This window comes from Centroberyx affinis, unplaced genomic scaffold, assembly GCF_046629955.1.
Source record: "Centroberyx affinis isolate AG114_WGS23_722 - 3 ecotype Tasmania unplaced genomic scaffold, CSIRO-AGI_Caff_v1 ptg002837l_1, whole genome shotgun sequence".
Taxonomy (NCBI): Eukaryota; Metazoa; Chordata; class Actinopteri; order Beryciformes; family Berycidae; genus Centroberyx; species Centroberyx affinis.
The window spans coordinates 373491-384579 of record NW_027280979.1 but is presented as its reverse complement, the minus strand read 5'-3'; the positions used below and the strand labels follow the sequence as shown (position 1 = coordinate 384579).

Genomic DNA, 11089 nt, shown 5'->3' with positions numbered 1-11089 from the left:
TCACAGCTAAAGCCCCTTTGGGAATATTATAGGATTATCGCGGTGACGTCACAGGAGACACAAATAGCAGAAGGTGAGATAAGGCCGCTATAAATTCTGTTTAGTACCATAGACACCCTGTAAGTCACTATAGGAATATTATAGGAATACTATAGGAGATAGAAATAGGCTACCATAAAGTATATGAAGTCATAGACTATTTAGTACCACACATTATAAGCCCCTGTATGAATATTATAGGAATACTATAGGAGATAAAATATTAAAATATACAAATACCATAAAGTGCGATAAGATTCCCATAAAGTCACTATTTACTATTGAAGACACAATACGTCCCTATAGGAATATTATAGTGATACCATAGGAAATTTGTACTAAGGTCACTACTGAGTATCACAGACACACTATAAGTTACTATAGGAATATTATAGGAATGTTGTAGTGATTTTTCCATAGGGACAGCTCCTATTGGTTAACACAATACAATTTAATTTCATTATTCTGCAGGGAGAATGGGAAAATTATGTGCATTTTCCCACATTATACGGTAATGTAGCATCATGGAAAAAGTCCTACTGCGTAATAGCGCGCCACACACTAAAATACGCCTGTTTCATTAGGATCAAAATGGAAATTAAACGTGTATTTAATAAGTTCATGAGTAAATATGGTGTTTGAGAAGGTTAAGAGGGTTTACATTTACAAGTTTCCTATATAACGCGCACTGGCCCCAGTTCAGTTATTAGAAAGTTCAACAACAGTAAAATGCCTCTTTTACATTTTTTCTCAACCCGGATTGTAGTTGTTTCCATTTAAAAATGATTTCCATGAAGCATGCTACATTTAATTTAAGAAAAAAAAAAAGAACTTTTATTACGACTCTCATTAAAGTTTTAAGTTCAGCGTATAAAACGGTTCAGCTCCAGTGCCGCTGTCATATTACAGCACTTCTTATTATACTAACTTACACCAGTAGGCCTATCGCTGATGTCTAATTTAAGCAGAAGTATGTATTTGTCAAATGGACCTGACATAATGCTGCGGTCCCAGTACGTCGCTGTGTTTTATTGCTTGGTGTTATGTATATATATTTTCTGTCAGCTGCTTCTGCCACCATAAATATAGAGCAAAGGGAAATAAACTGAGCTTGGACTCGACCGGACCAGTCTGTTCCCAGGTAAACACGGAGATGGAAAAACCCCGGTACAGTCCAGAGCCGTGGTGTGTGTATATGTGTGTGTGTGTGTGTGTGTGTGTGTGTGTGTGAGCATGTCTCAGTGCATAGAGCAAGTGGAAGTATGACTCCCTATAGGAATATTATAGGGATATCATATAGGCGATAAAACAAATGACCATAAAGTACAATAAGGTAGAGTGTACACACATTATAAGTCACTATAGGAATATTATAGGAATATCATAGAGATACCATATAAAGTAAAAAATACCATAAAGTCACTAGGTCACGATCAACTCAATATGGAGTACCACAGATGCAGTTTAAGTTCCTATGGGAGCAGTACAGGAATATTATAGTGATATCATAGGAGGAAAATAGTTACTATAAGAATATTATATGAATAGATTAAAAAAAATACCATAATGTTAAGTCACTTTAACTCACCAGTGAGTACCAAAGAAACACTACAAGTTACTATAGGAATATTATAGAAATATTATAGTGTTTTTTTCCAACAGGTTAACACAATACAATTTAATGTCATTATTCAGCAGGCAGAATGACAAAATGTGTTTTCTTACAATATATTGTAGCCTGTTTGTGTGTGTGTGTGTGTGTGTGTGTGTGTGTGTGTGTGTGTGTGTGTACAGCAAGTGTGAGTTTGTATGTGTGTGAGAATGCAGTTAATGTGCACACCCACTTCTGCATCTGTTTAAGTGTGTGTGTACAGAAAATGTGAGCACCTATGAGTGTGTGTTCACTGAGAATGTGTAAGGTTGTAAGAGTATGTTAGTGTGCAGCAAGTGTGTGTGTGTGTGTGTGTGTGTGTGTGTGTGTGTGTGTGTGTACAGTAGGCATAAGAGTGAGAAAGTGTGTTTATTCAGAATGTGTAATGATGTAGTGTGTGTTAGTGTACAAGTGTGTGTGCAAATAAGCACGTATAAGAGCATGTGCCTGTGTGCACCCTCTTGCATATGCATATGTGTGTGTGTGTGTGTGTGTGTGTGTGAGAGGGGGAGGGGGAGGGGCTATAGTGACTTCAGTCCTGCTGCTGGGATCACAGACCCACTCACCTCTGCCCCAAAACCTATTACCTAATATGACAGGAAATAGGCTCTGTGTGTGTGTGTGTGTGTGTGTGTGTGTGTGTGTGTGTGTGTGTGTCAAGGTGTCAACGAAACAATATCATCAGTGGAGAGAGCGGATGAAAAAGAAAAACTGACCAAACTGCAAATTCTAAAAAAAAAAAAAAAAAAAAATTCAAGTATGCATATTTATTTTTCAAATAATTGAAACAAAAAACAACGCTGGGAGTATAAAATACATGACAATAATATGTACAAGCAGACATTATCAAAACACCAGTTGGCTCCCAGACCCTACTGCCACACACACACACACACACACATACCACCGTAACATCAGTGTTCAGAGTCTCCCAGTGAGTCTTTGCCTCTGAATTCAAGTCTTTCAGGAGATCAGCAGACGGGACGATTATTTACCTGCCACAGCTGATAATGTGTGGGTGAGTTGTGTTTTTTTTTTTTGTCCACTGTTGTGTATGGCGTTGTGTATGATGTGGACTGTGCCGGTCTCGCAAAGTGAATTTCCCTCGGGGCGATAAATGAATAAACGATGCCACACTGCACTGTACAACATGAGCTGGCAAGGACTGAGAGCTGGAGAGACAAGTTATCTAAGGCTCTGTTCACACTGAGGCTGAATGTTTACCAGTTTAGGTTTTTTTTTTCTCCTCAGACGTGAATCAGGATCTGACTGAAGCGCAGATCCAAAACGGATGTGACGTCTTTTGTCATTGTTACTCGGCACTAGGGCTGCAACTAACGATTATTTTCATTGCCGATTATTTTCTCGATTAATCGATTAGTTGTTTGGTCTATAAAATGTCAGAAAATGGTGAAAAATGTGGATCAGTGTTTCCCAAAGCCCAAGATGACGTCCTCAAATGTCTTGTTTTGTCCACAACCCAAAGATATTCAGTTTACTGTCATAGAGGAGTAAAGAAACCAGAAAATATTCACATTGAAGAAGCTGGAATCAGAGAATTTGGACTTATTTTTCTTAAAAAATGACTCAAACCGATTAATCGATTATCAAAATAGTTGGCGATTAATTTAATAGTTGACAACTAATCGATTAATCGTTGCAGCTCTACTCTGCACATGTGCGTCTTTTCAACATCGCTGTCAGTTCATATAGGAATCCTCGAATAAATATGAACATTCATCCCAGAAACATCAGATATGAGCAGTATTGGTCCTGCAGTGTGAACGGAGCCTAACTCCCCCCCCCCCCCTCCTCCTCAGCAGAAGCCCACTCTCTGTCGGACCTCTCTGAGCACGGGGGCGGCCAGCTCCCGGGCCCGGCGGCTCCCGTCGGCCAGCACCGCCTCCAGGTGCGCCGGGTCGCCCCTCAGCCTCCGGATCTCCTCTCGGATCGGGGCCAACCACCGGATCACGGCCTCGGCCACCAGGCTCTTGTAGGCCCCCGTGTCCAGCCCCCTGGCCCGGGACGCCGCCTCCTCCACGGCGACCCCCTCGGCGGCGGCGTGCAGCGTCAGCAGGTTGGACACGCCCGGCCGCGCCTCGGGGTCGAAGGTCACCTCGGAGGTGAAGTCGGTGACGGCGCGGCGGATCTTCAGGGCGATGTCGTCGGGCGAGTCGGTGAGGCCGATCGTGGCCATCTTCTGCGGGTCGGACTTGGACATCTTGGCGGACGGGTCGCGGAGGGATTTGACCTTCCGCGTGGAGCCTGTGGGACAAAAACAGGTCAATATGATGGTGTGCGAAGGATTCTGATTGTTTTAAATATTAAGCGATGGATTTCGGGCAGCAGATTTTCTCCGAAGTGGATTTACAGCATTTTGGGGATTCCTGGTTCTGGTGGCTCAACAGGCTAAAGCAGACAGGTTTGAATCCAATTCATCTCCCCCTCTATATCCCATCACTCCCATCTTTCCTGTCACTCTCAACTGTACAATATAATAATATAATAAGAGCAGCAATCCCTTAAACATAATAAAATGATTAAAACTAGAAATAACCGCCTCGCGGTTGTATGCCTCCACCAGTAAACTTTGTTTTATCATTGCAAGGACAGTCTTTATTTATTGAACATATATAATTAATGTGATTATTAGGTCAACTTAAAGGATTTTGGTGTCTGCAAAAGTAAGTGACAGCACTTCCACCGTTTTTGTAGAATGACCCAAGATCGTTTTCTCAGCTACAGTGGTAAGCAAAACATGATGATGTCACAGTGAAGTTGACCTTTTGAACTTTTGCATATAAAATGTCATCACGTCATCATTTTATCCTATTAGACGTTTGCGTGAAATTTTGTCATAATTAGCGTATGAATTCTTGAGTTATGGCCAAAAAACGTCTTTTGTGAGGTCACAGTGACCTTGACCTTTGACCACCAAATTCTAATCAGTTCATCCTTGAGTCCAAGTGGACGTTTGTGCCGAATTTGAAGAAATTCCTTCAAGGTGTTCCTGAGACATCGCGTTGAGAGAATGGGACGGACAAGCCGAAAACATACCGCCTGCCATAATGCTGTCGCCGGCACGGAGACATAAAAACAGCTGTAAACCTCCCTGAAGTATATGAGTATAATATAAACTGGGGATTTATATAAGAGATGAACTTGGGTCAGGATTCAGTGGAGACTTGAGATGTTGTAAAAGTAGAAGAAAATAATATATAATCCTCCGTTGGATCCTGTGACTTCAACATCAAAAAACTTAAATACGACGCAATTTTGGGCGCAAGTCACTAGTACAGTTGGTCTGGGAATCCTCAACACCAAGTTAGCTCTTTAGTTTTCCTGCAGGGATCAATGATGTGTCAATGAAGTATTACTGTTTCATTAACACTGCCTTGTGTGTGTGTGTGTGTGTGTGTGTGTGTGTGTGTGTCCCAGTGTGAGGTGATGAGCAACTCGGGGGTTTCCTTTCCTCTCTGATTGATCAACCCCATCCTTCCGGCATCTTGCAAACCCTCACTCTTGTTCTCTCCCATATGAGCGGTCCACATCCTGTCCAATGTCAGCCCCCCCCCCCCCCCCCCCCCTCCCCGTCTAATCTTTACCCCGTCCCTTCTACCACCCTTGGGACTTCTATATTTCACGAAAATTAATAATAGGATGTTTCTTTGATTGGGTTTCAAAGAGACGGGCGGCGACTGGCAGCTCCTCTGCTCTGCTGTCCTGATCCCGAGCCAAAGAAGAAAAAAAAAAAAAATGAGGATGGGACGTACGAGTCTGAGCCAAGTGCTGCCACCCCCCACTGCTCACACACACACACACACACACACTCAGAACCCCACCTCTGAAGTCATCTTCGGGGCATCCCCCTCAAATCTATTATCACTCTATTACTCAGATCAAGGAGGAAAGGCACAGTTCTTTAATCAAAGCTGCATCGCACACATGACTGGCAGCATCTTGAGCTTTTATGATGCTGATAATTAAGGCGAATGAAACTTGGGGGGTTGGGGGGGGGGGGGGGGGGGGGGGGGTTGGGGTTGGGGGGCGGGGTAGCTGAACATGCTGACCATGTGTGTGTCTGACTGAGCGCGTCTGGGCAGGCATCATGTATATACAGTGTATTTGTGTGTATTTGTGTGTGCGTGTTTCTTCTTCTTTCTATTTTTATTGATTGATTGATTAATTGATTAATTCTTCATATAAGGCTCAACGTATCCCAGAGTTTCCCCTGAATACATGTGGTGGGCCTCCCTGCCCTTAAAGTAACATTCCACCCTAAAACACTACAACACTGTAAAAAAAAAAAAAAAAAAAAAAAAAAAAAAAAAAAAAAGCTACGGGTGATGAATCTTGCATTTCTGGGTCCATTTTTGTTGTTTAGTGTATTTTTATTATTCCCATCAATAACTGGCCAAACACTGATCATCACAGATTGATGATAGGTAATGGAGTATGGGTGGATGGATCTAATGACACTAAAAGAATTTCATCAGTCTGGGTTTCAGTGGAGTTTCAGTGTCCCATGATGCTCTAAATGCTGCTTCAGAGGCTTTTCCACTGAATACTTATTTTGCATGAAAATTGAAAAATGTAAAGATATTGAAAATCAGCCATCGGCAACTTCAATACAAAAATATCGGTTTCAGCCTTCAAAAACCCATATCAGTCGAACCCTAACCTGTGTGTACATACGTGTGTGTGTGTGTGTGTGTGTGTGTGTGTGTGTGTGTGTGTCACTCACTGAGCAGGGCGCGTGGTTCGGGGAACAGTTCTCCATAGTGGTGGTTGAAGATGCGAGCCAGATCCTGGGCCAGCTCCAAGTGCTGGACCTGGTCCTCTCCGACAGGGACATGGGTGGACCTGAACGACCCGACAAACAACAACAACAACAACAACAACATCAGCTTCTCTAACACAACACACCATGACAGAACACGCTTCACAGTGAGCTGCAGGATGTGAACACATATTGGAGACACTTGTCTGGAGCATCTTCTTTGTCACTTGATGAGAATTATTTTATGACATGATTTTATTATTCCATTTTCTCTTTTCTCCTTGTTTTATTCTCCTACTTTATTAGTATTATTATTGATTTTTTACTACGTTTTAGTCCCACGTTTTACTCTTATGTTTTATGATGATGTTTGAACTCTGTTGGTGATTTTATCTTGTTTTGAAAAGTGCTATATATATATAAATAAAATTAATTATTATTATTTATTATTATTATTACATCAGCGATTAGGTTTTCTCTATTATCTGCCTCGTTCTCCACAGGAAATGAGGTTTTGAATATTTGGAGGTGAAAACATGGAGTGTCTTCTATATTTGTTCAGAAATATGAATAGCTGAAGTTGTTTTCATTGCGGAACACAAAGCTACAATAATCCAACCAACCAATATCTATTGATGCACCAATACCAGACTGTCACTAGACTGTGCAGGGCAAAGATTTACAAAATATAACGACACTGGTGCGCCAACATCAGAACATTCCCCCAGCACTGAAATATGATACCGAGAGATACATGGAGCATTGGAGAAATCCAAGCAACTTGATTCTCTGCCTTTTACGTTCATTAAAGACTGTCAGATCTCTCTAATGGCAAAAAATAGATTATTCTGATGCAATCTCTGACCAGTGAACCAAAACCAACAGTCTAAGATCAGGGGCCAGTTGCATAAAGATAGACCTGGTCTTAGACTTAAATGTGATTTTAAGTCAAACTTGCTATAGACATTTATATTTCCCTGTTCCTGCTACTTCTTGGTTGTTGTAGATCTCTAATGTGTTGTTTCTGTCTCTAAAGACTCTCTCTCTTCTTCAGACTCTTCCCAAAAACCAAAGATTTGGCATCTTGTATGAAACAGCTTCAGTATTTAAACGTCCCACTCTGACAGTTAGCCCGACTCGTTCAATTCAATTCAATTCAATTCAATACTTTATTGCCATGTCAACACAGTTGATATGGCAATAACAACCCTAACAACAAAGTTCTTAACTCAAGATTAGCCGGGGGGAATGTGGCTAACTTTCCTACCTCAAAATAAGTCAGTTGTAACATTTAAGTAACAGACAGTCTTAATTAGACTAGTCCAACCTGAGAATCTAAGACCAGTCTAAGGCTTAGACTAGTCTTAAACTAGCTTTATACAACTGGATCCAGATCATTACTCCGTATCAGGAATACATGAAGTTTAGAACTCATTATCAGTAGCAGTGGTAAAAACACTGGTGGCAGTGCAGACTAGGGATGGGAGGATATAAGATTTTATCTTTTATCGCGATAAAAACACTCAAGATAATTTTATTTTGGTGAATTTCCATTATCGGGATAATCGTGAATATCCTCACATGAGCGTGAATATCCTCACAAGTGACTTGAAAAAGATGTTTAGCTCACTAACGTACAGTCCTATTGATTTCCTGATGTATTTTGAATTGCCATTTGCCACATTTACAACACATAACTAATTGAACCACGTGAATGCTTGGATATCAGGTTGATAGGTAGATTCTTTTTATTAATGGATTTTTTTCTCTCATTGTGATTACCTGCTGGGCGTTGGCGAGAGTCTGAATCTGTCCTTGTTTGTTTTTCACTAAAAAGGATGTTCACAAAAAAAAGATATGTGTCCTATGATGCAATAAAAATATTTGTTTCTTAACAAAATGTAAGCTAAAGTGATTCCAGTATGTTTTAGTGCCATTTTAAGAGTTTTAAGCATATTTTGATGATTATCGGGATAACATCGTGAATCGCAATTATTTTGGCCAGGATAATCGTGACATGAAATTTTCATATCGTCCCATGCCCAGTGCAGACAAGACCCAGGCTTAAGTGTTCATACATATAACGAAGAAGAACAACATAATGACGATCTAACAAATTAAAACGAGGCAGGTCCAGCCAAGAAATGTTCTCTAACTAGCTTGTGCAGAGCAAAGATAAAAACAAACTCGGTTAATAACATATAGATGCACACACAGATATTACAAAAAGACACACACGATGGCACAAGCAGAGACAAAATGAATGTTGGGACGACTGCAGCGGGTCTCACTTGTAGAGCAGGATGTCGGCAGCCTGGAGGACGGGGTACGTGTAGAGACCCACGCTGCCTTCGTTCTTCAGCTTGCTCTTCATCTGGAGGAGAAAGATGGAGGGAGGGAACGAGAGAGGGAAGCCAAGATGGAGGGGAAAGAGGAAGAAGGAAAATAAGGACGGAAGGAAATAAACAGGGAGTTAAGATACACGGCCGGACTCGGACTTTTTCTAGATTTTCAAAGTACTATTTGATTTTTCTCTGGTATTTTTCAATGAAGAAGAAAGGGAAAAAAAATGCCTGAAATGCTTTTGTTACCATAAAATATCGATTTCCTAATACTGTGGATCTGTTTCTTCAACATTCAGCCTCATCATGGCAGAGCGTCTCTGACTGTCGGCATGAAGAAAGTGTGAGCGGCAGTTCAGCTCCTCCGATGAACGTATCGTTTAATTGTTTCAGCGTTATCGTCACAAATATTTGCATGTATGATTTTTTTTTCTTTCTCAAACTAAGCCTAGTGAGTCTTTAACGGGGTTAAGTTATTGCAAACTGTCGAATAAAACATGCCGATTTACTGAAAATTTTCCAAAAAAACCCCTCCAAACTCTTGATGGGCAGTGTGACAGAAAAGAAGAAGCGGGAAAGAACGACAAGACCGAATCAACACAAAGCCCATTTTCACTTTTACGGGGATTCTGAGTCGTTTTCCGTCCCGTTTCACATGAACTCATCTGCTGGGTAAAAACAAAAAGGTGTTTTCTGTGTAGCAGCAGAAACCGCTGGCTCTCTCTCTCTCTCCCTCTCTCCTCCTGTATTAAAACTGCATGTGGCCGGGGGAAAATAACAGTAATTATAAGACATGTGAAAAATCTGGCAGGTGGAATAGACGGACGCTGAGAAACAAACAATAAAAACAAACAATAGGGATGCTGGGTAAAGTCACGAAAGAGTGGAAAAGGGAATGATGTTGATTCGCAACTATTAAACTGAAGCAAACAGACGTGGCGATAATTGAGTCAATATGAATCTGAAACGCTGCGAGAATATGTGGACCCTATAAAAGACATAGAACGTCAATAATAATATATCTATTTACTATTTCAGCATGTTATAGGATCCATTTGGCATTCTTTGTCTTGAGAGTGGAGTATGATAAAAGATTCGGCTGTAGGACTATTTCAGACACAGGAGTCTGAGGCGGGTTTCTTGTCTCTTGTAATTTGCCATTAAATGACGTTCAGCCATGTAACTGATACTGTTCATCTCGAATGCAGTAACTGGATCTGAGGCTCGGGCTCAGTTCAGGTTCACATCAATCAGCTCAAAATGTTAATTGGAGCTACAGTTCTCTTCATAATGACAGAGAATAGAATTTCACTAACTTCGATATGGAAGAAGAAGACAGAAGAATCACAAACAAAAAGGTTTTCAACGGGTACGTGTTTAAAGGTGCAGTATGCAATCTACTGTATCTTCAAACTCCAATGGGTGGACCGGAAAGTGAGTTTTGAACTTTATAATAACTATCCTTATTAAATGGTGAATTTATCATTATTCAACATTAGTTATGTATTATCTTATGCTATAAATAATGTTATTTGTATTAGTAGACAGAGTCATGAAACAGTCCTCAGAATGCATTAACTAACCCTTAACGTAGTGACCGTTATTGTAAAGTGTTACCCATTTTCAAATATCATTATTTATAGCATTCACTCATCCTTAGTAATCTCTTAAAAGACAAAAAGTACTTGTTACTTATGTGATAGCTAACAATGAAATAATACTTAAATAATGTTAAATAACGATACATTTCATTAAAAGAAATCATAAAACAGTCCTAAGAAACAGTCATAAAAACAATCGATAAATGTTATAAAAAATGAAGTGTCTCATTTTTATAGTGTATCATAACTGTAAGAGATGATAACAATGGCTTTCTGATTTCTTTAATCAACCATTTATACCGTTCACTTTTACTATACTGAACAAAAATATAAACGCAACACTTTTGTTTTTGCTCCTATTTTTCATGAGTTGAAATAAAAGATCTAAGACTTTTTCTATGCACACAAAAGGCTTATTTCTCTCAAATTTTGTTCACAAATTTGTTTAAATCCGTGTTAGTGAGCACTTCTCCTTTGCCAAGATAATCCATCCACCTGACAGGTGTGGCATATCAAGATGCTGATTAAACAGCATGATTATTGCACAGGTGTGCCTTGGGCTGGTCACAATAAAAGGCCACTCTGAAATGTGCAGTTTTTATCACACAACACAATGCCACAGATGTCGCAAGTTTTGACTGCAGGAATGTCCACCAGAGCTCATGTTGCAGCTTGA

The 11089-nt window shown here is 40.3% G+C and overlaps 1 protein-coding gene across 2 annotated transcripts in view; it reads right to left on the bottom strand.

Moving 5' to 3' along the window:
• Positions 1–2532: 2532 nt before the first annotated feature.
• wars2 (tryptophanyl tRNA synthetase 2, mitochondrial) overlaps positions 2533–11089 on the bottom strand; it is a 31027-nt gene continuing 22470 nt past the window's right edge. For both annotated transcript variants that reach the window (XM_071536173.1, XM_071536174.1), the window contains exons 4-6: positions 8762–8844; positions 6435–6553; positions 2533–3955 (exon numbers count right to left, since the gene is read on the bottom strand). In XM_071536173.1, the coding sequence (XP_071392274.1) occupies positions 3507–3955; positions 6435–6553; positions 8762–8844 (651 nt within the window). In that variant the 3' untranslated portion in view covers positions 2533–3506. The remainder of the gene's footprint in view (positions 3956–6434; positions 6554–8761; positions 8845–11089) is intronic.